Here is a 25,302-nt window from a genome sequence, read left to right on the forward strand (position 1 = left end):
GTCGATGCTGCCAAGGTGTCTGCTTTAGGTGGGGTCATATTCCTGGGTAAGAAGTGATGGTTGCTATTTCTGTTCATAAGACAGCTGCTGTACTGCTGGCTAGTTTTATCTCTTTTTTTGAGGGAAACTGTCTGGTGGGTATTTAGTCTTTCTCCTAATCCAGCTGAAGAGATTGATTTGGTTCTTAGGAACGGGTACTTGGGATAAGGTCTCTGAAATAATCGCTGTTTCCACATAACTTTCTAGGACTAGAGCTTACCATAAATAGCGAGGTTACTTTAAAAATGTCTACAATTTATGCCAGCAATTCCTCCTCTAGCAGAACCTGCCCTGGCACCAGTGTTGTCCAGTGGCAGGATCCCCTTGGAAGTGTTAATCGTTCTCAGTTATTAACCTCGCTGTTTTCTGATGTAGCTCTGTGTTACCTGCTCACAAGCAGACACACTGAAGCTTGCAGCCAGTTCCAGTTCTCTCCTGTACATCTCATGCCACCTCCACTGTGATTTATAGACAGTGATGCCAGGAGACCGGGTGGAAAACGTGCTCCATCACCTGCAGATATGTGTGTGTTGAGCGTGGCCTCGCTGACTGCTCTTTGCTGAGCTGGACCCGAGGTGTGGTTGCTCACGTAAGCAGAGACGTGTACAGAAAACCCGGTATTTTTAATGGTCTATTCTTGGCTGTTACCTGGGACACCTTCTGTTTCTGTTCCTCCTCTTCTTCCTGCTTTGGGGGAGATGCAAAGCACCTCTGTCACCTGCTCGTCCCCAACGGATCATCTGGAAAGCTGAAATAAATGTGCTAAAAGGCCATTAAGGTAGGAGGAGGACAAGGTGGGGATGACCCTGAGGAGCAAGGTTAGCTTTTCTCCACTTCAGTCCTTGGGATTTAGAGATCTGGGGCTAAGCTTGAATGAGTTTTGAGGCATTTTCTTTGGTCAGGGCTTCACTAAGGAATTTCTTTGTTGGGTAGCTCGGAAGTGCAGCATTGTATGATAGCGTGTGTCCTGCTGAACCAGTGCACAGAAATCCTGAGCTCCGAGGTACTTTAAGAAATGGATTGCTAATTATTTATGTTAGCATAACGTTCAGGAAAGGAACTTTCCCTTCATTCTTTGCTTTCTTTTATACCCAAAGGAATAAGATTCTTTTATAATTTATTCCGGGCTTTGCTAGAACAAAAGTTATCAAGCGTTTATCACAAATTTGGCCTCTGTCTCTGGGAACAGATGTCAGTCAGAGCTTGTTAGCGGAGGTGGTGATACAGAAAGCAGCATTTAACCAAGTTACCATGAAAGTGAGGAAGGAGTGCAGCGGTCCTGAGCACTGCTGGGCTGGCAGGATGCGTGCCCAGATCCTCCACAGCAGCATATGAGCAAGAAAGGTTAGACTGTTGTCCATCCCGATCGTAAAAAAGGCAAATTACACGGAGGAACTTATTTAATGAGATTTTGTTGCACTTAAACACTTGCAGTGCTATCTGAGACAACAACCTAAGCCTATCAAATCTCAGTGTTTCTGTACAACCCATTAAGATACAAAAAGGGCTGCCGATCAACGTATTTATTCTTCTTTGTGAGGTTATATTCTAAAATCTTCTCTTTTGCTATTTTTTTACCTTTCACAGCGGATTTCCTCTTCCGGCACCGGCTCGTCCATCACCTCTCCTTTGTTCTCAGTGGTTCGCTATGCAGCCAGGGATGCTTTGACAGGATTGTCAGGACGTGCTTGTCAGCTGGCTCCTTTGATCTCTCCATTTCTCTTATTTTTAATGATAATTTCTGACTTGTTCTGGCCTAATTCACAGTGGCTCCTGTGAGCTTTCAGCTGGAGTGGGGGAAAGAATAAAACAGAAAGATGGCACTTAGGCAAATGCCACAAAGTTAATTAAAGCCTTTCCCTCACTGGGGCTGCATGTCTGTGAACAGTCTAGGGGAATGGACTTCTGAGCAGCTGTAAATTAGCTTGGTTTTGTAGGGAGAAAAGGCACCATCTTCTGCCCTGGCACGGCTTCCCCCTGCCGAGGTGCTTTGCTGGGCTCCAGCTGCCGTTCAGGTCTTCCCTCGCAATTACATGCACCAGCTTTCTGCCAGCGGGTCCTTCGGAGCCATAAGACCCCATGTTCTGGGGCTCCTGGGATGAATGCTGACCCCATAACACTTCTAAAATCCCCGTGGTCCCCTTTCCCCCAGTTCCACTCTTTGAACAGCCTGCCTGGGGCTGCAGAGCCACGGTTGTGAGCACACAGCGTCCAGCCCTCCCCTCTTTGAGTAGTGCAGGAAACATGTTGGATGCCCACCTGGGTTTTCTCACCACCTGCCTCATTTAGCTGTAAGGCTCAAGTGTGGATTTTTAGATCTAGAACTACCACCTCCTCCCCTTGTTCTTCTGTTTCTTCCACCAGAAGTGGCTTTGTTTAGGATGCAGCTGTATTATTTTTTCTCACTAGGCAAAACCTGGCCAGGGTTGCATTGTTTTTCAAGAGTGGCTGATTCATGGGCAGATGTAGCAGTACAGCTCAGCTGTACAGGCGTGGATGGTTTGCACGATTCGGCTGTGATTTGATGCGATCCATGGACCGGCTCTCCAGCCACGGGAGATGGTGGGCCATGGGGTGCCCTGTGCGGGTTAGCTAGGGGATCACGGTGCTAGTGATGTGAGAGCGAACGAACTATTAGGGGTTCTGACCTGGGTGGGGGGCGTGTTGCAATAGTTTTTAGCATCAGGCCTATTGGAAAGACAAGACTGGAATGAAGACCTCCAGCCACTGGAACATTTACTGGCACCATGGGACTAATTGATGATGTCCCCCATTCACTCCCATTTCCTCTTTGAATTTAGAAACAAAGCAGCAAGCATATCAAACACCCCTCCTCTCAGCTGGCACCAGGAACAAGGGCTCTGCCTGATGACAGCACAAATCCATCTTAGCTCACTGGAGACTAATTGTGCTGTTAGTAGCAACATCCAAGGTGGATGTTTAAGATTATCTTTTGACTAGAAGTGTGTGCTATTCCCAGACTGCAGAGGTTTATAAGTGAGCAATTAAGTTGTGAGGATGGAGGGAAGTGAAAAGAGGAATTAAATCATTGGCATGGGTGCAGAAGATTAAATTAGAAGTCTCTGCATGAGACGGTTCTTGGTTTAAACTGTCTCCTGTTGCTTATGCTCAAACTGCATCGATAGAGATGATGTAATGTGAATTTTCTGGTCGTGAAAATGTAGGAACAGGTGTCCTATAGAATAGATACTCTGCTCCTCAGGTCCTGGCTTGCTGCTGCCTCTCTTGCCATCCAACATCTCAGCATGCTTTTTTCCTGATCTCCAGCACCTCCTGCTGATGGAGTCTGGCTCTTTCTGCACAGCAACGCTGATCCTGCTCTTCCCTGGCCCATGCTTGGCAGCAGTGAGAAGTCAGTCAGTAAGTCAAAGACAGGGTTTTTATCTGAATGTAGCTGTGCTTTGAGTGCTCCCTACACAGCCACGTCCTCCGCTGCTGAGTTTGCCAGACGTCCTGCATAACACGTATTGCATAGTAAAACTGTAAGTCTCGTTTTGAAAAACTCTGCTTTTTCTTGTATTTTTTAATGGTAGCTGGCTGCTTCACCGAATGCTCGGCAGCCTGTTATCAGGAACCCAGAAAAAGGGCTCTGGGCAAGTGCAGAAAGATCACGGGCGCACACTGTGGGTGGCCCTGCACCTCTCGGAGCATCTCTGTGCTCCGGCATGGGACACTGGCTGTGCCTGGGTGTTTAATTCGCAGGGATTTGCTGCCCAAGTCTGGCAGTCCTTCCAGCTCTGCCCATGGCCTCTGGCAGCTCTGGAATCTGCTTTTCAGCTGGAAAAGTTTGCTGCTGTAGCTCCTGGGGAAGGGTGGGCAAAGTGTCAGATTTCGGTCAAGGTTGGTGCCCACGGGCAGCGCTTCCAGCAGTTGTGGTTAACAAAGTGGTGGCATCTTGTACTTTTGGTACCAGGTGGCTGGGGGCATGCAGACCCTGCTGGTGGGCTGGTTGCTCAGCCCCTTCCATCTTGGTAGAACCGCCTAGGGACAAACCTAGCAAAAACTATCGGCAATTGCTTATCACCGCTTTAAATGGTGCCGTCGATGGGGAGCTGGTGAGAGGGTTTTTGCTCTGAACTAACTGTGTGGTTGGCTTGTGTTAGGGGAGCAGCTCTGTCCCAGACCAAGAATAGTTTTGTTGAAGCGTCATAGGAAGTGCTGCAGTAATTAATGAACGCAGTTTTGCCATGCTCTGTGGGGCAGTGTGCCTTGCAGGGTCTCTGCTCAAGGAGTTTGCATCATTGTGGCGTGTGGGCATTGACAATATTTCTTCCTTTCCTGCACCCTAAAACACTGAAGCCATTTAACTTTCTGTGCAGAGCACTTATATTTTTAAGAATCATTCTGGTTTGGGGGCTGTATTTCTTATCAGAGTTACTGCAACATATCAGAGTAAACACTTTCACCCTGATCTCTGGATATTCTCCTCAAATAAGATGCTATGTCAAAAATTTTGCACACACAGAGTAAACTGTATAACTAGAAACTGCTGTAGTTATTAGGAAACACCAGACCTCAGTACTTGAGGGGTTTCTAAATTTATTATAGAGAAAAGCTCTGGCAGGTAATTTCTAGCAAAACTGAGGGGTTTATTTCCCTCTCACTGTCGTCTTCTGAAAAATGGTATATGCTTTCCTATAAGCACAGGGTGCTGCTCTTTAACGGCCAGAGCCAGGCTTGCTCGCTGTGTGTCGATGGTCCCGTAAGCAGGCCAGGTATTGCGGATTTTCCTATAGTCTGAGCAAAGCTCAGCAGCTCTGGGGGAGGGTGTGAACTGGTGGTTGTCAGTGGACACGATTTGCAATGTGATCACAGGTATAAAGTTTAAAGCAGCTTGAATATTTGCTGGCTTTGCTCAACACTTATCCATGCTTTGGAAAGTGGAATTTGCATTTAATCTCAATTTTTCCCACTCTTGCCTTTTACAAATAGGATTCTAGCAACTGCTGGGACTGATTTTGACCTGCGGACCCTGCGAGCCGTCCGAGTGTTACGACCCCTGAAGCTTGTGTCAGGAATCCCAAGTGAGTGTCATGATAATGTCATCTTCACAGCCAAAGGTCTCTATAACTTTTGGGGTGTTACATCCTTTTCTGAGCAATATTTTCTTCACGGTCTGTGGTTCCTGCCCTTGCTAGGTTCTGATTTTTCTGTCATCCGCTTCTGTGTGCAGCCAGCTGATTTCAGCACTGAGCTCCCAGGTTTGCAGGTGAGGGGCAGGGATTTGTCCTAGGGCTCCTTTGCCTGTGGGGTTGAATTAATCCTCTGGGTTGTGAAGGCCTGAGACCCAAATTTTGCAGCTTTCAGGCCCCCAGCCCTAAGCTTGGATCTTCTGGTGGTTTTTACCAGCTGGGCACCTTGCACTGGGGATTTTACCCCTCTAGGCTGAGAAAATGAAGGGAAAGAGCAGATAGGACTTGGCCTTGCCTACTCAATGGACACCTTGATATATTTTATATGGTAAAATGAAGGGTCCAGGTGCTCTGATGAGGAGCTGCACTGTGCCTTGCTGATGCCCTGAAACCATCAAAGTCCCCACACCATTGCTTATGGCCTTTGTATTTGTGGCTGTTCACCAGCTGCTCTGGCTGCTAGTGGGGGGTCGCTGTCAGGAGTGTATTTCATTTGTGAATGTGGAACAGAGAGATTTTTCCCTCCAGCAAGAGCTGGTGAAAGAGAGCCACTGCTCTGGCATGCTCTGATCTTCTCTGCATTAACCCCCTGGCAGCCAGGCAGCCCCCTCTCCTCCTGCACGGCAGGTTGGGGCATCAGCTCTGCCACCTCCCTGCCTGCTTCAGGACTGAAATGTTGTGCTGTAGAAATTAAGCAAGGTGTTATGCTTTGCAATAAGAGCACCAAAATGTCCTGAAATCAGCATCCTTTTATAGGCAGGGCTGGAATCTGAGTTCCCACGCAGGAGAGAGGTCCTTGGGTAGGCTTGGGAAAGGTGTCATTTATTAACAGGATCTCTAACAAGGAGATGTGGCTGGCTGTTCTTTCACGGACTCCTTGCCTGTGCGAGGCAATACAGTGTTGTGGTAGTGGCAGTCTAAGGAGGTCAGAGAACTAAGGTGGCCCCTCAGGGGTGTCCCTGTCCTGGCGTGGATTGCATGCTCGCCCCAGGAGGACGTGCTCTCCCACCCAGTGATGTGTCCTGGAGTAGCACAGTATTTTTCCATGGAGCACTATTTGCTGTCGTGTTTTTAGTGATGCTGTGAAAGGTGTGTGATGTGTTTCTTTTCCTGTAGCGAACGTATCATGCTTGAGGTACACTCATATATGAGCATGGGTATATGCTTTAATTCTGCACTCTCAGTATTTTTCCTGTCCAACAGAACATCATGCTTTTTTTTCTGCATGCACCCGTATTGACCTCAGTAGTGCTGTACAGGGTGGCAAGACAATAACGATCCTTCGTTCTCTGTACCTTAGGACAGGCCACCAAGGTGGCTTTCATCTGCTGCTTATTGCTGAAGTTTTTTTGTGTGTGTCTGAACAACGTTATCGTACACCTCCATCTCTCCAACCTCTCTCGCGTTATCTCCCCTGGTTTTAATTGAAACTGAGTTTTAGTGTGGGTAAAAAAGCTATGGACGGATAGCCCTGGAGACAGGGTTTTGTTTCTCCAGAAGCAGGGTGTGATAGGCACAGCAGCGTCGCGCTATTCTCTGTGTCACGGAGGGCGAGGCAGCTCCTGCGCAGCTCGGCGCTCCCCGCCCTCCCTGGGACGGGGGTACCACAGCAGTGCCCAGCTCTGCTGCTGCACCCACACCGCTGCAGGATCTGCCTTAAGGGCCTGGTCCAGCTCCAGGCTGAGTCTTGGGAATTCACTGGCTGCAGGAAAAGTCCTTTTAGTGACTCTGAAGCTTCAGAGACCTTTGAATCTGTGATCTGAAGAAAAGGGGTCAGGAAAAGATAACTCTCCTGATTCTCTCTCGCATCTCGAGCGCATTATGGTATCTTTTTTCACAGCACCCTGGGAAAAGCAGCATTGCCTGGTATGGCCAATCCTAAACTTTGCCTTAGGCAGACCCCCTCTCTCCTACCTTGCTCCCACCCTCAAGCCCTTGTTTTCTTTCCCTCACTGATTACATGTTTTTCCTTGTCCCCACAGGCTTGCAGGTTGTCCTCAAGTCCATCATGAAAGCTATGGTGCCCTTGCTTCAGATCGGGCTGCTCCTCTTCTTCGCCATTGTGATGTTTGCCATCATCGGGCTGGAGTTTTACATGGGGAAGTTTCATAAAACCTGCTTCTCTAATGAGACAGGTGAGCTTCGCGCTTCGCTCCCCTCCCGGCGAATCGTCACGATGCTTCTAGTCCCCTTCATCGCATCGGGATGCTTTCTGTCCTGCTCTTAGGTTGCTTTTCCTTTCCCCTCTTCCACATTCACTGCATTCTCTCCCTCTTTACCTACCTATTCCAAGAGTTAAGACTTCTGTTCTCACCCTACATGCACTGGCACAGATTCTCTGTGCACCACCATGGCACCCCTGATGCTAGTGGGTTGCTCTCGGTCTACACAGGAGTGAGATGAAGGTGCTTAGGGCATCCTCTCGTGGGAGATTTTTTTCATAGTAGAAATACAGAACCCAATTCCTCTTGTTGCAGCTTGTGGGTTTGTTTTTTTTTGATTACTTGTTCTCTGTATACATTTTCATTGTGATTAGCTCTATGAAAAGCTGCTGAACTTTGAATTTCCTTACAAGGTTTCTGGAGTAGGTTGCATGGGTATGAGAAAACTTGGGTGTGAAATAGTAACATTGGGAAGACTGGGAACAATCAAAAGAAAAAGAAAAAAAAGGAAGGACACTAGATGGAAAGCAAGGAGCCCTTTGATGGAGAACAGATAAAAATGTCCTTCAAACAGAGAAGGGCAAGGGAAATCGGGCTGATGCACTGCAGAGTGAATGATGTGTCTGCCTGTGAATGAGTGATAAACCCCACAAGATGGAGGTGGAGAGGAATAATACCTGGAGACCCTTGGCTGGGACCGGCTGCCATGTCAAAGCCGGCTGCTCGTCCATTTGTCCATGGCTCAGCACTCATTCCAATTTAAAAAAAAAAGGCATTTTTTTCCATGTAATTTTTTAATATTCCTTTATAGTAGTGCTAACACGTGTTGGTTATCTGGGCTATCCACAGATGAAAATATTGTTCTTGTCTCCAAAAGATTGCAATTTAAGGTACAATTAACTGTCTTTAAAACACAGTCTTGTATTTTCAGTGATTATCACTAATAGGTCTTAATATTGATTTATTTATATGCATTCAAATGGTAATAAAACAACATCCCTGCCAAATCTCTGGGCATCCTTCACAGCGCTTTCTAACAACAACATGGAAACAGTTTAATCCATTCAGTTTACACAGAGCTTTGCAAAAGCAGGGTGAAATTGTTTTCTTGCTTGTGCTCCTATATAATATCAGCAAAACCTAACACAAGTGGTAAGGGACAGTCAGGTGTGTGACGTGTGAGTGAAGCACGGCAACTCCTGGAAGAAATGAATTTTTGGACTGGATTTGTAGGAGAGGAAACTCTGTTTGTGGGGTGTGTGTTCATGCCAAGCAGAACTAGTCTCAGCCCAGCGCAAGGTCTCTGGGGCTACTGCGGCAATTACAGAGCAATAACAACGGGGACGATGTAGGAAGCAGAAGCGCTCCTGGTGCGATGGCAGGGAGAAAGCAATTATAAGCAGCTTTGCATTTTCTAGGAGCATTTGCAGGTCTGTTAAATTGCAGGCAAGGCAGGTGATTCTTTGCTTCCTTCGTTTGCCTATAGCAGCTGTAGGCTGAGCTCTGAAGCTCTGTCGTCGATGTGACTAGAGAGAAGGATGATTTTTTTCCTGCCCCCAGAAGGTAGTTAATGTAAAGGGGGAAAATAAAACCCAGAGCTGTTTGTGTTCCCTGCAGACAGCTCTCTGACATCAGTGATGACTGAGAGATCTCTGTGCCAGGCTCGGGGACCGAGAACAGATTTTTGTCATGTGTAACGCCGTGTGTAAGTGACTTTTGCTTGCTGGGTGGCTCCCAGCTAGGAATTGGGAGTGCAGCCGAAAAACTGGTGTGTGTTGCATATCTCTGCATCGCAGCACCTGGCATCTCAGTGGGAGGATGCAGCGTGGCCGGGCTCACCTCCCCCTGAATCCGCTTGGGCGGCGTGGGGAGGCGCCTGTGTTTACAGACACCAGCCCCTGCTTTTCTCAAGGGCTAATGAGCTGGTTGTCAGATGAATTATGGGGATCGATTCCACCTGCTCGGCGGGAAATGGTGCAATGGTGTTTCTGGAAAGGCAGGGAGCGGTGAGGTTTCCTGGCGCTGCGGTCCCTTGTGAGTGGAGCAGCAGAGCATCCTGCAAAGCCATCAGTCGAGCCTTTTAAAAACCTAAGTGCTCATCATCTCCAAAGATGTGCATTAACAAGCCCAGGCCTGATACCACGGGCTCCAAAGACTGGCTTGAGTGTGGAAATGTGAACCTCATGAAAGAGATGCCGCTGTCAGAGGGTAGAAAATTGGAGGAGGAGATGTTGCTCACGCTTGTTTCTGTTCCAAACCCCCGAAGTGAGCAAACTCCTGGGATTTTTTCCTGGAATCAGGAGCCGCATGGGAGGTACCAGCTGTTCCTCAGCACATCGTGGAGGGAACTGAGAGAAGTGTCAACAGCAAACGTTACTATAGCCCTGCTAGCGCAGTAACCCTGGGTAGGTCAGTAATAAACTGCAATGAAGAGAGATGCTGGGACCAAAATACGGCAAAAGGGTTATTCAAGGTATTCTTTGCCACTCAGCCTGACACAGTTCTGAGCTAGTGGAAACATTTCTCTATTTTATGAAAAATGGGTGAAAATCAATGGAGGCGCATGTTCCAGTGGATGCCTGACTTGTTTTCCTCTCCCTGCATCCTCCATGCCGTCCTGTACTGCTGACACAGGATTATTTTTAAGCAGTGACCCTCTGCAGCTGACCCGGTCCAAGCGCCCTGAAGGTGCTCCAGGGGAGGAGGGCATCACATTTGTTTCCCATTTTTCTTTGAGAATCTAATTTTCTCTGTCTTCCCCAGCCATGGGACTAGGGACCAGTTCTGCTGTCCCTTTTCAAAAAGGGAAAAAACCCAATCCTTCGTAGTAGATGTGCATTGCATTTGCAGAGCATTACCCGGGAACAAAAGGCCAAACAGAGATAAAACTGGATTCTTTTTTAAGACACACTCACAAATGGTCTGCATGAGCCAGATTTGGTACTTTCTTTTTGCAGGCTTGTCTCGCTAAGCCCTTGTGAAAGCCTGTGGTGACCCATATGGGAGCTGGAGAGAGATGCACTGCATTAAGGTGTTGAGTCAACAGGAAATCATGTCATGCACACACACATATATATATATCCTGGAGCCACAGTGACAATCTTGTTTTCCTCCTGCAGGCTTTGCTCTATGGAATGATTATTCCTAATTATTGTTAGTGCTGATCTTGTTTTCTCCCTGGTGAATCTGATTTTGTGCAGTTTGCTGCTCCATTACCATAACATGTCACTTTTAAAACCCTTTAATATTTCCCGAATTGCATCTCTGTATAAATCGGAGTATTACTTAGTATATTTATTTACTTTGAAAGCCCCACACTTTAGTTTTCCAAACTGCACTGAGTTGGTGCTCGCAACGTCTCTGGAGGGCTGCAATGGTTTCAGACTTCACAGCTGACTCTGGAAGATGCTGTCATCCTTCTGGCCATCCCCTGTGGTCCTTAACTATGACAGACTCATCCTCCTTTGCCTTCTCTGGGTCTGAAATGGAACCCAGCAGAGAATCAGAGAATAGTAGAATAGTTTGGTTTTGGAAAGGACCTTTGGAGGTCATCTAGTCCAACCCCCAGAAACTCCATCCCTGCTGCAGACAAGCTGTTAGCTGGACGCTTTCCCTGCCACGTGTACCTGTGCTCCTCAGCATTGCCCTTTGGGACAGAAATATGAAGCTTACAGAGGGGCTGGAGCTCCTAGTGCAACACAGGCTGCTGTGGTGGTACTGCCTTGTGATGAAGCCAGGGGCTCCTCATTCAGCTGTGGTCTAACATCTATATCTGGACAATTTTGGGGCTATCAACAAGCAGCTCTTGCTTAAGCTAGTGGTAAAGAACCTGCCCCTTTTGCTTTAACGTTACAGTGCCAGTATTTAGCGCTTAGCTATGCTGTATGAGGGTGTATCATTGGCTCACAGTGTTTGAAGTATGTACCATTCCCAAGTCCTTGCTTTTACCACTCTGTTTTTTGGGGTTTTTTTTTTGGTGGTGTTTCTCATATATGACATGGCTGAACACTGGGGCAAACTATAAATTATGGGCACTTCAGGGATAGTTCCACTCCACCCTGCCACTAAACCATCTCTTATAGCAGTATATAAATGATTACATGGGCGTAATATCTTTTACATGCCCATAGTGGCAAAAGGAAACCTGAAAAGTGGTGCAAGGAGGGCACAGCAGCACCAGCTGCTTGACTGGCTTCAGCTGGTAACTTTTGTCCCCACTGTTCTTCTCTACAGGTGATGAGGTGGGAGATTTTCCTTGTGGAGAGGAGCCTCCTGCCAGGCAGTGTGAGAGTGGGACCACCTGCAGGGAGTACTGGCAAGGGCCCAACTATGGCATCACCAACTTTGACAATATCCTCTTTGCTGTGCTCACCGTCTTCCAGTGCATCACCATGGAGGGATGGACTGACATCCTCTACAATGTGAGTCCACTGATGGGGCTGAAGGGCTGCTGGGGTTCTGTTAGCATTGTGTTAGTTTGGAAAATGTTGTTCTGGGAAAAAGTTGGTGTGTTTTTCCCTTATTGATTAGCACCTGATCTTGCTTGTTAGGAGGAACATTCCTATTTTCTTGAGGGTTGTTCTGCAGGTCCTGTAAAAGCCCTTGAACCACTGTCATGGCCTGTGGTTGTTGGAGGCTGTAGACGTGCTTACCTGCAACGTGATGTCTTGCATCACCGTGGTGTTGCCGTGTGTAAGAGTTGGTGCGTGTTGCTCCGAGATGCTGGTGTGTACTGCTGTAGGATGGGTGGGTCAGTTACCAAATTGCACAATATAGGGTAGCAAAACCAGTGACTTGCTAATGTTTTGTACCTAGAGGTTTTCTCTCTTGACTGGGTCTAACCTTTATGACTAAACTTGTAATCTACGTCAATGAGCAGCATCACCTGGATGTTAGCACCAAGACCCAGTACTAGTTTTGGCAACTTCAATACACCTTCGCAGCTGGTATGACTCTGTTGGCTGTAGAGAAGATACACCAGGCTGAATTTCCTTGCTAGAGTCTTTGCTGGCTGTGCCTCCTGCCAGCCAGGACCAACTGTCACAGCAACTCAAGGTCAAAACCTCTTGGTCAGTTTTACTATTTCCAATTTTACAAAGAGTAGGGCAACCTCACCCAACTAGCAACAACTGAATGACTCTGACACTTGTCCTTCAGGCAGTGTAATGCTCTCATTTGTGCCTGTAATTTATACCTACCATTTTGAGATGGCCTGCCTCGAGAGGCAAGCACCAAAGTCTTGCTAACAGGCTGGGAGTAGAGCCCTTCGGTGGGTTTTCAGCATCTGTATCATATTTCCTTGCAAAGTGTGACAGCTGCTCTTCTGGAGCTGTAAGGGACATGAGTATCTGTTGCAGACCTGTTCTCCTGAGCTTTCTGATTTGCTTAGATCTTCCCATGTTTCTACAGTGGGTATAAAGTGCTGTGGTTTGGGGCTGGAGGATGGTCCAGCTGTTTTGTACTTCTGTTTTCTGTGGTAGTAAAGGACTTTATCAAGTACAGGGGCAGGAAGGAGAGAGTGAGTGCTGATGGTTAGGATGTATAGCTACAGTAGCTGCTTCTTTCCCTTGACTGTAGAAGGAAGGACAATCTGACAACCATGTATAGATGATCTGAATTAACCGGCACTGTCCCTGCCAGAAGTGCCAATGTGGAAAAATAACTAAGGTAGGCATTAATAACGCCTTCAGACCATTTCACTGGCTGATAAGACTACAAAGTGTTTGGTCTACCTTAATACAGACTCTAGACCCCTGCTGGGCTCTTTTGCAGACCTTCCTGTGAGGGTTTCTGTAGCAACAGCAATATATTATTAATATCAACTACAGTAAATTGCAAGGTACAATTCTGCTGCGTTTGAAGCCAATATATTTGATTTATTACCTTCTCCATTCTTTGTTCCTCCATTTCTTCCCAGTCTGTGCCCACGTAGAGTGGTCTCTAGAAGGGCCCATTTCCCCACTGCGTACCCTCCCCTCACCCTGAAACTTCATCACACAACCAGTTTTTCCCATCCTCATTCAGCAATCCCGCTCCTTCTTTCTAGTGCCAACTGTTGTAAGAAAAGCCCATTAGTGTCCTGGCTGGAATTGATTAATCAATATGTGGTATATTAGATCACCTTCTCCTAAACTGCCTTTTGTACCACATGCAAAAACTAGAGCTTACTATTGAGGTATTGATTTTGGGGGTTGCGTTAAAAACTATTATAGTATCATTCTAGATACCCATTAATATAATTGGAAACAGATGCCTGGATGAGATGCAGTTGAGTATTTGTTGTATAATGTCAAGCCTTCTCTGAGACTGCAGCTTAGATTTTAATGCTTGGTGGGTTCATGTCTCTGACAGATATGAGGGTCTCTGCTTGTTGGGTGGAGGGCAAGTGGTATTGTCGTGCCACAGGACCACTTGGCAGATGGTGTTCGTGTAACTAGTGCCAGCAGCCATCTCTGCCCCCTCTCCCTTGGCCCTACCCTGCAAGCTGTGTCACCCCCTCCCCGTGCTGCTCTGCTTGCTGAGGAGCTGGCTGTGCTTTTGCAGGTTAGTAGCTGAGAAAAGATGTGGGTGGAGAAGATCCACTCTGTGCAGCCCTTAACTTTTTCACAGCTTCAGTCATCTGCTGTTTCTGGCTGCTTGGCTTTTGCCTTGGTTTCTCCTGTGCCTACTCTAAGTTCACCAAATTTAAAAATGAAACAAAAGCCCAAACCATGCTGCAGCAATGACTGAAAACCCAGCATGGTGGGTGTTTGTGGATGCAGTTGTCAGAGTGTGCAGAGGTAACAGCAACGCAACCAGTCCGTCCATCCAGCACCAGCCAGTTCAGCAACTGCATGTTAGTGTTGCTTGAATAATCAGGTGGATCCCCGCTGGATCGATACTGGGTTGATACGGGAAGAAGCTGGAAGATGTTGCCTCTTGCACCCAGAATTTGAGTGGTGGGATAAGCAAACGTGTGTCAGGGTAGAGGACAGGATGTAAGCCGGCATATTTAGGCTCAGACAACAGGTGACTGTCAGAGGTTATTACTTGTTCAGGAGCTTTGATTCACCATTTGGGTTCTCCACTGCTGAGGAGAATGTTTCAGGCCAGGAAATTTTTGCAATAGTGGAGCTAGTTTCCCTACCAGCCCCAGCCTCTGGTCTCCTCAAGGAAACCAGCATTCCCCTGGTGCTCACCAGAGCTGAGCTGTGAACCTACTTTCAATGTTTTGCTTAATTAAGATTTGCAAAAGGCTGTGGGACCACAAGAGACAAGATGCAGTCTATGTAAACTGTGATTATGCATTAGTAAGAAAAAAGGCTGGTGCTTTTTCTCCCACTGACTAACTAGAAAGCAGGGAAGGCTGCTGTTCCTCAGGCTTAGCAGAGCCCTTCCTCCCCTCCTCCCTTTGTGTGCCTACTGCCACGTGTTGGATTTTGTTGGGGTAGGTTTGTTGCCTTGTTTGGGCAAACCTTCTCCTTTCCTGCTGTTCAAGCAGAGAGCCCCACATGAGGTCCATTCTTAGGGCTGAAATCCCTTCGATGCCGGGCAGTCTAGGACTGAGACCCATTACGGGGAAGTTGAGGTTATGGGCTGCTTCCTTAATGGGTCAGTCATTTCCTTCTGGAAGATGGTGATTGATTGACTGCCCTGCATCAATAGGGCTTTGTAATTGCTCCTCTTTTCCTGCTACTACATTTGTTGCGGGGTGTTCAGAAGAGTTAGGTTTTCAGTTTGCAGTGGTGATGGCTGGGGTCAGTCACAGGGTGAGATGTGCTTTACCAGGTCAGCTCTGAGACTGAAAAGTTAGTCTGTGGTGGCACCAGGCAAACTGAAGAGCTTAGTGTAAAGTGACGTTCAGGAAAGAGGCAGCTTGGCCTTGAGTTTGATGGTTTGGCTCAGGTCTTTCCAAAGTGAGAAGCTTGTTGTGAAGGGTTATTCAGTCATTTCCAAAGGATTGAGATGATTTTATATGTGTTCCAGATGCAGCCTTCCTACAGATTTAGAGAAAAACATCATCAAAGGCTAGGCTTTGCAGTAAATAATCTACCTTGCAAATATTCACTCCTCCTCCTGTGACAAACTGAGGAATTAGGAGGTCAGAGAGAACGCAAGTTCACAAATCTCAGCCCGGTTTTTCCTTGCTGATCCATTGTTTATAGTTTCACAGAGTTTCATTTTAATTAGGGCCAATGAAAGCTTTCTAGCACGATTTTTATCTAGGTGATTTTATACTTGAAGCAAAAAGATTGAATCATCAACTGAGTGAAATGTTTTAAGAATAACCTGGGGAAAACTCCTTCCTGAATCAGCAGCACAATAGTCTCAGGACAATTGCTCCAAACAAGCACTCCTGTGAGCTGCAGATTCATCGGCTGTGGCCTGTTTCTACTCCAAAAAGGTCCAAGGAACAGCAGATGGCTTAAGAAAGTTGCTGTGTCCTGAGGACAGGGAAAAGCCTTTTCTCCAGCGAATGGAATGCACTTACCTCCTGCTAATTCAAGACTTCAACAAGATCTGGGAATGCGTTAAAATAGAGTAACCTGTTTTCCTCAATGTGGGAGGACTTAGTGTCACAGTCTGGTGTTGTGAATGGTTTTTCAGTCCAATCCAGTGCAGACACGCCCGAAGTACGGGCACAGCATCTTCTGGACTGTGAAATTAGGGAAAAACCTACCTAGAGCACCCGCTTGCTGTGGGCAGCAATGCTGCTTATGTACAACATGCCCCAGAGTAGGAAACCTGACTTCTTTTTCTGCAACTGGGACTGATGTAGTCCCAGGCTGGTCCAGTGACATGAGTTGTGCCTCTCAGCAATGGGGACCAGCCCCCGCATGGGGCTGATGCAACTGTTCTGCATCCTAGTTTGGTGGTGCTGACACAGGCTCTGCCCTGGGCTCTGTTGCTCAGGGCAGGCGCTTCTGCAGTAAGCAGTGTTCACCTGGAGCATGGCACTGGGGTTGGGGCTGGTGTGAGACAGCAAGGGTTGCTGCATCTGCTTTGCTTGTGCCTGAGGGAACCATTACTGGGGTAGGTGGTAACTGGTGACCAGCTTATCTCTTGGGACCATTATGTAAATTTATTAATTAGTTCCCATAAAGTATTTCAATATGCTAAGTATTATCATGCTGCACTTGTTATCATGCTTTAAGCATAGCTGCCTGACGATAACCAATGGCCACTGGAGCTTGAGGATGTTAGCATTGCTGAGGGAGGAGAACATTTCCAATGACGGCCTCCAAGTTCTTGGCAAACTAAGGTGCAGAGTCTGGGTAGAGAAAACTGAGGCTGAGTGCTGGGGAGGAATATGGAGGTGGGAGGAAATAATGCTGATGCTCAGCAAGAGAAACTGTGGTGCCCTTCGATGTGAGACCTCCTGAGTCCTGATCTTCCTCTGGAACTAGTTTTCAAATTAAACAATTGTGGTTTAGATAATCTTGTTTACATGCTTAGTGTTTGTGAATGGCAGTGATTCATCTATTGCGTATTGCTAATATAGGCTATTTGGAGGTGTCAAACTTTTTAAAGAGGCAATAGTATAACTCCTGGTTTCCTCTTCTATAGCAATAATTCTCAGTTTTTCCCATGCAAGAACCTTATTTTCCCTTGTGAAACACTGTCCTGCCTTCGATCCTGATTGTCATGGGAAGCTCACCTTGTTTTGCAATGTGAGAAAAGCCTGAAAAGTCTTGTGCCTGCCCATGAATTTCCCAGTTAAAACAACTCTCTTTACTATGCTAAGTAGAAACATTCATTACAAAGCCTGTAACCAGAGGAGACACATTGGTCTCCTTCAGTGAGGTAGCTAGGGTAGACCTAGCACTGTAGCTGTGGCTAGGTTGGAGTGTAATGCTTTCCACTGCATACTCAGGGGGTTAGGAAGGTTTCTGAGCTCCTTACTGTGGTCATTACACAGCCAGCACTGCTTGAGCTAGCTGCTCTATACCCTTCCGTGAGGGGTAGTCATGCCTTTGCAGTGGAGGTGTATGATGAGCTTCCAAGAAGCTGAGGGGTGTGGTTTGTGGTCCTAGTTCTCCTACAGAAAATCATGGGGCAAACCTGATTCATCTGAAGTTGGCAGAAGTCTTGCTGCTGACTTTCAAAGAGCTGGGTTTTCACCTTTTATCTTTTCTCTACAAGAGTTCAAAGCTACACGGTGGAATTTGCTTTGCAAAATAGGGACTCCTTGCAGGAAAGGAGAAATGTCAGAGTGTACACTCACTCTCTTTTGATCTTAATGGCAAGAGATTTTCATGTTTCTTCTATTTTATACTGACAAATATTGGTGTCCAGCTGGTATTTCAAGACTGTGGACTGGGCCTAACCTAATATGCTTGTAAGTAAGAATGAACAGTTCAAATAAAATATAAGTCTACCTTAAATTGGATACCAACTAGAACTTTACCCTCACTGAATTTAGAATAGCTTATGATTCACTTGGTATTTTTCATTCCCCTTTGTGTCTTTGAATTTCTTGACTCCTATGAAGATACAGAAATGGAAGGTTAGGATATAATTGTTCCATTTCCAGCCCAACCCAGAGACTGTTTTGTTGGTGGGATGGTGGATGTGTGGGGGTTTGTAGGGGCAGAAGAGAATCTGTTTGACCCAGTTTTTTGGAGAGCTCACATATGTCTTTCTGGGGTCATCTATCTATAAGGATTGAACCATTGACACTCGGTCTTCATCAGACACAACTCTGAGTGGAGGAATCAAAGGTGATGTTCCTCAGGAGGAGTTTGGATGTGACTGGCACTGGCTGCCTGGACCGTGAGGTGGTTTCCTGTGCAAAACTCTCCAGGAAGGTGGAGGAAGAGTTCAGGTGAATGTGCAACAGAAAGCAGATGGGAAATAAATAACATAAAGCAGCATCCCGTCATCTCAGAGGCTTGGACTAAGGTTCCTCTTGGCTCGCTGCCTGCTTGAGGGATTCCTCCTGGGCTCAAGAGGCCCCACATTTTCAAGCAGCTCTTAAACCTGCCAGTTAAGCCTTAAAGGTGACTTAAGTGGGTTTTTTTGCTGGCCCTTTGCTCATGACTGTGGTTTCCTGTGAAGTTATGCACTTGGCTTTCCTAATGTGTGACTGTCACGACTACTTTGCTATAGCAGTAAATGCAATAGTAAAGCCTGTGGGACTTTGTGAAGGTGGTTTTGAAATTGCTTTTTTCCCTTAATATACCTTATGAGCTGCTGTCTGTCAGAAGTGACCTGAAGCCAGTCCACTAAAGCACAAGTCCGTAATTGCTAGATACTGAGATGGATGAGAATCAGTGAGGTTCTGTTTACAGTGGTGTTTGTGCATCCTGGGGCTGGCAGCCTGCAGTGTTCGTGGCTGAGGAGGTTTATGATGGGTTCAGTCTTCCATGATTACTCTTTGTGCACACGTGTGTGTATGAGCTCTCCTTGTTCTGAATTAACATATTAAGGAGCAAAACTGTTTAGCCAGCAAAAGTGTGAGCAGGCAGGAAAAGGGGGGGAAAAATTAGCTGAAGTGCTTTCCATACATTCTGTTAGCAGGAAGAATAAGCACAACATAAGGTTTTGTTTTACCATTCTGAATCACACAACACATTTCTGATATGGCTTCTTTCTTTTACACTGCGTTCTCTGTTGTGTCCAAGAGGTAAGGCTTGTTCCAGTTGAATGTGGGGTGTCAGGACCTAGGGCTGGAAGAGAGCAGCACCAGCAAACCAGACCAGGGGACTGATGCCATGCTTGGCATTAACAGCTGCACAAAAGCAGCATGAAAACAAGGGTGCTCTGCTCTCACTTAGGCTTTCTGGAGGAGCTGAAATGCTCTCTGGGAACACAGCATGTGGCCAGGGCCTTAAGATTTACCTGGGTCTTCAAAGAGGTGGACATAGCCCTGTCAGAGATCTAATAATGCAGCACGCTGTGGGGAATGAGAAGCAAAGAGATTAAAAAGAATTGATGATAAAGCAAGCAATGCTTAGAGGTGTGTGAAGAAATGTGCCACCACAGTCTTGTCTGTAGCAAAGAGCCTGTTCTGACTTCCCAGCTTTTTGGACCATCTTAGAGCCAAGAGCACACAGCATCCCCCAACAGCTGGGTTACATATATAGTGTAAAATTTCCCCTGGCCCTGTCATGGGGAGAGATTACCCTTGGGACCTGGTATTCACCAGTGCTGAACTTTTCTTGTCACTCTGTGTTTGCTCTTGGAAACGCGCTGAGTGCCAAGGGAGATGCCTGGGGCCAGGTGCTGCGTTACGGAGCCAGCAGTGCATGTGTAACGTGCTGGTGTCTTGCACTCGTGACGGAGGTAGGAGCTGAGCTCCTGGGCTGTGCTAAGGTTCTGCAGGGATGTAACTGTGCTCTTTTTTTCCCCTGCAGTTTCTTAAAGAAGAGAATATCCTCTAATGTTGTTAGTGTTAAATTGCATTCGCTATTGCGTTAGGTTGACTTTAATTTGCTAATAAGAATCAACCATCTTATATGTGCACACAGAGGTGATAGATAATTCCCAGTCTCTTGCTGCTTCTGTGGGGCTAATGGTGATTTCTTGTGTTTCAGTATCACCAATCATTTACAGGAAAGTTGGGCAGCGATGGCAGGATTGGGAGGAGGCAGCCAAGCGCCTGCCAGCAGCTTTGAGTGCAGGATTGGTGCAATAGTGGGTAGAAGAAGGGAAGAGCCTGGACTATGGATTGGTGCTTTTGCAGAACTTAGGCTGGCAGTCTGCAGAAGACAGAGACCAACATAGGGATGACCAAGCCCTTGCAAGAAAAGCATAGAGCAGGCCAGCCAAACTATTAACTTGAGCACAAAACCACATTGGAGGTTCTGGCTGGAGCCTCACTATGTGTGAAACCCATCCCAACGGAGAGAGCCTGCACGTGGCCTGTGCGTTGCCCATGTCCCATTTATACCTCTTCTGAGGTAGTGAATGGGTTGATGCATAGACCAGCTGGTTACTGAGGTGCAGGTTTCACCCATGTTTCCTGCTGGTTTTAAGCCTGCTCCATCCCATTATGTTGTTACCTGTGTTTTGCTTGAGTGCCAGGCAGAAACCTAGTGGCATAAAAATAACCACGCTTCTCTGTGCCCCCAAACCCTCCCTAGAGCTCTGTGCCCAAACTATCCCGAACATTTTGCTCTTGAGCAGAAGGACTGGATTTCTCATCTCCCGTTTCCCCAGACAGAAGCCTGACACCAGGCTTTGGAGTAATCTGTTTGCTACTAATGAGACCTTATCAGATACACATAATATAGCAGTATAATAAATCGGTGTGTTCATCAACAGGCTTGTAGTTCAGCTGAAAAATCCCTTGGAGATCACTGAACAAACAGCACAAGTTTGCCCTGCCTGGCTGAACTGCTCTGCTGGCCCGTGAGGGAAAAGCAGACAGTAAATGGAGGAATCCTGTGTGGAATTACGAACTGTCAGTACAACCACCTTATACTGGTCTAAATTCTGCCTTGGCTGATATCCATTTATTCACGCTTTCCTCCTGGAGTCTGGAGGGCCATAGGGCCTGTTTGCCAAAGGGCTGAACTCCCAGATAGTTTAGGGATGCAGCGTTCCTGCATGGCAGGTTTTGCATGCTTCCTCATCTGGAAGGTTTTGCAGAAATCCAAAGATATTGTAGTAGAAAATGTGGAGCATGTCTAAGGCTAAAATGGCTTTGAAATATTTAGATGCTAAGATGCGTGTGAAGTATGTCTCTGACCATGCTTGGGTCTCCATCCATGTGGAAATATAAACTGCCTGACCCAGTGCCCTTATGGACATTGTCTCTAAGGCTAAAAGGATTGGGACATTTCAGCCCTGATTCAGCAAATTAACCTGTTCAGAAAAGCACTTGAGCAAATGTGTAAAGCTGAGCAAGAGTTTAAGTGCCTCACTGAATCTTCTGCTTTTTGTTTAATGTCTTAGTGAAGGTATATTCAGAATGACTGTGGGGTGGCTGCCTCCAGGTTTAATAGGAGACACTTAAGCGGTACAGCAGGAGAGTGACATATATCATACAAACTTAAAGAGCCCCTTCAACAGAGCATTTGCTCTCTGAAAAGACATGAAAATCTCTCCAAACAACAACTTAATCATCAGTGCTTGCCAAGAAGTGAAAACTCCAGCTGAAGAAATTCACTCGCAGCTTGACAACATTATAGCACCGTGGGTACAGGCAGCTCTCTTACATGCCTAACAATCGCTTTCCTACACAGGATGAAAAAGGCAGCTGTGTACTTTCAGAAGTACGCCAGTCTTGCTTATGCCATGACTGCTACATCTGTGGTTGGAGTGGAAGAGAATAACAGAACACTTCTAAGAAAACCAAAAACGAAGACTTTATTTGCTCTTGTAGTTCCTACGGCAACCCGAAATACCTGCGGCTGCCTTGTCCGACAGAAGCGCTGGCTCTATGTGGGCTCTGGGGGAAAGCTTTTGCTCCTTCATTTACAGACCACATGCCCTGGGGTACAGGAGAGAAATAAAGGCAGGCTGCTGGAATGGATACGGTGTGGGTGCACTGGTGTGGCGCTGTGTGTGGGTGACTTGGTGGTGGGATGAGCAGGACGCTAGGTGCGTGGGTGCAAGGCAGCTCGGGGTGCTGGGCTTGGGGAACTCCACAGGTGGGTGCCATGAGGGCTGTTTTCTGCGTTGTGTCAGCAGCAGAGAAAACAGGGAACAGTCTTTTGGGGTAGAGGTTATCTGTGGTCAACTGGTTGGTGTGTGTCATGAGGGCGCTACAACAAGGTGCAAGGTGAAGCTACTCTTTGGCAGAAGGTGTCATTGTTCTCCTTTGCCTCTTTCAGGGTCACCTCTGGTGACATTCAAGCCTTCTCCCTTCTTTTTATAGAATCATAGAATGGTTTGGGTTGGAGGGGACCTTTAGAGGCCATCTAGTCCAACCCCCTGCAGTGAGCAGGGACATCTGCAACTAGACCAGGTCACTCAGAGCCATATCCAACCTGGCCTGGAATGTTTCCAGGGATGGGGCATTGACCACCTCTCTGGGCAACCCATTGTTTTCCTTCTAACAGATAAAGTTCCCAGCACTACAGAGAATTTCAAATCAGAAACTTCTAATTCACTTTTTTTCCATCAACATTTTCATATTCTGTGTTCCTTGTGCCAAAATCCAGCAAATGCTTTGTGAATCCCTTGCAGAAGGAAAATTGCCCAGTAACTGTGGAAAGCAGGATAACTGCTTATGAAACAAGATAAACTCTAGACCCAAGTCATCTTGCCTAGCATCCAGGCTGAAAAGTCATGAAAAAGCGAGAGTTCATGGGCATGGGCTGTAAGAGCTCAGGACAGAGCCCAGGCAGCTGGAGAACTTGCATTGGCTGTTACAGTGGAAGCCCCAGTTGCCATTTAGCTGGATTAAAAATATTTACTTGTTTGTTTCTGAAGAGAGAAGCAGGTAAATTTGGAGCTTGTCCAGAGCTTGTAGTGCTGTAGCAATGCTGGTACCAACCATCAAGCTCGCCGGCCAGAGGTCAACTCCTCACAGTGCCAGGGGGTAACTACAGACACAGGTTGCAGCGTGGGGAGACCAGACTTGCACAGCTGCTCCATACGGCACGGGAGGGAGCCGAGAGAAAAGAGTAGATAGTTCCCATTTTTTTGAGTAAATGTTTCCTAAGCAGGGCGGGGGTAATTTGAGGCATTTGAAACTGTGTTTTAATAACGGTTAAATCACCTGCTCAGCAACACAACAAAAAAAGCTGGGTGTATCTGCTTATTTTAGGGTTAGTTTGTTTACTAGCGTGGTCTGCGGAAAAACCTTTTGTTGTTTGGCATGTCCCTCCCAGCGAAGACTTAGAATACGGAGAAGAGCAGAGATGGGCCAGTCTCATAATTTTCTGCAGACTTAATGAGTTTACACTATGGTAAACATTTTCACACAAAATTTGGAATTTCACAGACAGTTTTCATTCAAATTTGGAACAAATTGGCAAGACTTGTGGTTAAGAAAATTTTTTTTTCCTTTAGCAGACAGTTTTTTTCTATTTAAAATGTCTTAATAAAACCTTGTGAAACATCTTTAGATGGAGATGAGAGGATCATGACCAACTGTTTTTTGTTTTATTTTGCCTGAAACAGGAAAATGATAGTGGTAAAATAGCTTTGGGCTCCTGTCCTGAGAAGTAGGGTTTGCATCGACAAAGGTCTGCTGGACTTGGGGGCTTTGCCATGCTCTGAAGTTTGCATGACCGAGCTCTCAGCTCCAGCTAGTTCTGTGAGCTGTAGATGTATCTACAAGGATATTTCCTGCTTATGGTTGACTAGGAGAGAAGCTTTACCACTGGAGGTAGTCTCATTAGAAGACAAAATGAGAAGGTGGCCTAACCTAAATAGATTGATACTCTGCACAGCCCCAGTCCTCTGCTGAAGAACACATGCATGTAATCGTCTATTATTATAATTTTATACAACGGAACCAAGACTTTATTTCATTTTAAACAGTTCCCTGCTATTGCAAATTCCTTGGGAAGATTTCACCTGCAATGTTTGGAGGGGAAAATCAGTGCTTGAGGTGTATAGGCTTTATTCTTTCAGGAAGAATCTAGACCTGCATTTAAGATGATGAGGAAGTCTGCACATTATTCTCAGGACTGCCATTATCTACAATGATTTTGGTCATTGATCCACAATTTCCTATGTTCAAAGTCATAAACTGACTGAGTATTGGACTGTTTCACTGTTCTGGGAATCGGTTCACGTGACTGGCGCTCCCTTGCCGAGTTAGGGGCTCCAGGCCACAGGGGCTGCTGAGTGGGAGGAAAAGTTTATTCTGCATCTACTCACTAGACCAACAAAACCTACATTTTGGTCCGAATGCATCGTTATGTAATTAATGCATGTATCTGTGAGCAGCCAAACTGAACAGAGGTTGAAATATGTGTCTGTGTGTGTACATAAGTGTGTACTCCTCCCTCCTTACAACTTCAGGAGTACATTTGGGGACAGCTTTGGCTCTTCAGTGAAAGACAGCAGATACCTGAAGCCTCGCTGGCTTTGCAGTACAGAAAAACACATCAAGAGAGCACTGAATTTATTCTAAGTATAACTTGAGTTACGCATGCATCTTCTCAAGCAATGAATCACTTGTAAAACACTCTTGCTCTCCAAGAATTTCAAACTCAAAAACAGTGCCTATTTTTCTAGGAGGAACCATTGCTCAAACTCTGCACAACCCAACCCCGACAGCCTCTGTGCTAACTTTGTGTGGGGACCTGGTGGTGTGCTCTCCCCCTTCCCAGAAACAGAGCTCGGTTGCGTGCTCAGAGAAAAGAAACTTGGAGATAACTATGTGAGGCACCTGCGGTGCTGGTTTGAATCACAGAATACCTTGGAGTTTTGCCGGATGAATTGGCTGCCCCCTTAGCATCTCAGTTTGAGTCACATTTAGGTGAAACTATTTTAATTACTTGGTCTTACTAGCTATTTGGCTTTTAGATTTATGATGAATCTTGAATTCAGGTAGGGAAGGTTTGCGGGACATCACTTTTGAGAGTGCTGAGATAAATGGCTCTGGCTTGGTACGGATGCCCCCATGCACTGCTGGCTGGGCTGTGGGCTCAGCGCTGGGGCCATCAGCAAGGCAGTGCCTCAGTCCGCCCTCGCAGCTGGAGACTGCTAGTCAAACGAAAGGCCTTTGGGTTGCAAGTAGCCCATGAGCTGCTTTTGGCTGCCTCTGGTTACAGCCTTGGTCTTTCAGGGCTCTATCATTTCACCGTTAACTTGCTGTGCGACCTTGCAGAAGGTGCTCACGTATGTAAAATGCATGTTCCAGGCAGCTTCTTGCCGTAGCTGCCTGGTGGGGCTCACAGGGCGGTCCGTTGCGTGTTTGCTGCGGTATATGCTTTCTCCAGCGTAGCTCCACCAGAGGCCTGACCTTCCTTGTCGTGAACATGCTTTACCTGTTTCTAAAGGAATTGCCTAGAGCAAGTTTGTAGTCATCATTAAAGTCTACAGTTGTTTAAAAATAAAAGGAA

At 46.6% G+C, this 25,302-nt stretch overlaps 1 protein-coding gene across 1 annotated transcript in view; it reads left to right on the plus strand.

Annotated features, from left to right (window-relative positions):
- The window catches only part of CACNA1B (calcium voltage-gated channel subunit alpha1 B), a 303,786-nt gene that overhangs the window by 99,928 nt on the left and 178,556 nt on the right, over positions 1–25,302 (plus strand). Inside the window, exons 4-6 of the mRNA XM_075111828.1 lie at positions 4,993–5,084; positions 7,175–7,327; positions 11,588–11,775. Of these exons, the coding sequence (XP_074967929.1) occupies positions 4,993–5,084; positions 7,175–7,327; positions 11,588–11,775 (433 nt within the window). The remainder of the gene's footprint in view (positions 1–4,992; positions 5,085–7,174; positions 7,328–11,587; positions 11,776–25,302) is intronic.

This window comes from Phalacrocorax aristotelis, chromosome 17 (genome assembly GCF_949628215.1).
Source record: "Phalacrocorax aristotelis chromosome 17, bGulAri2.1, whole genome shotgun sequence".
Classification (NCBI taxonomy): Eukaryota; Metazoa; Chordata; class Aves; order Suliformes; family Phalacrocoracidae; genus Phalacrocorax; species Phalacrocorax aristotelis.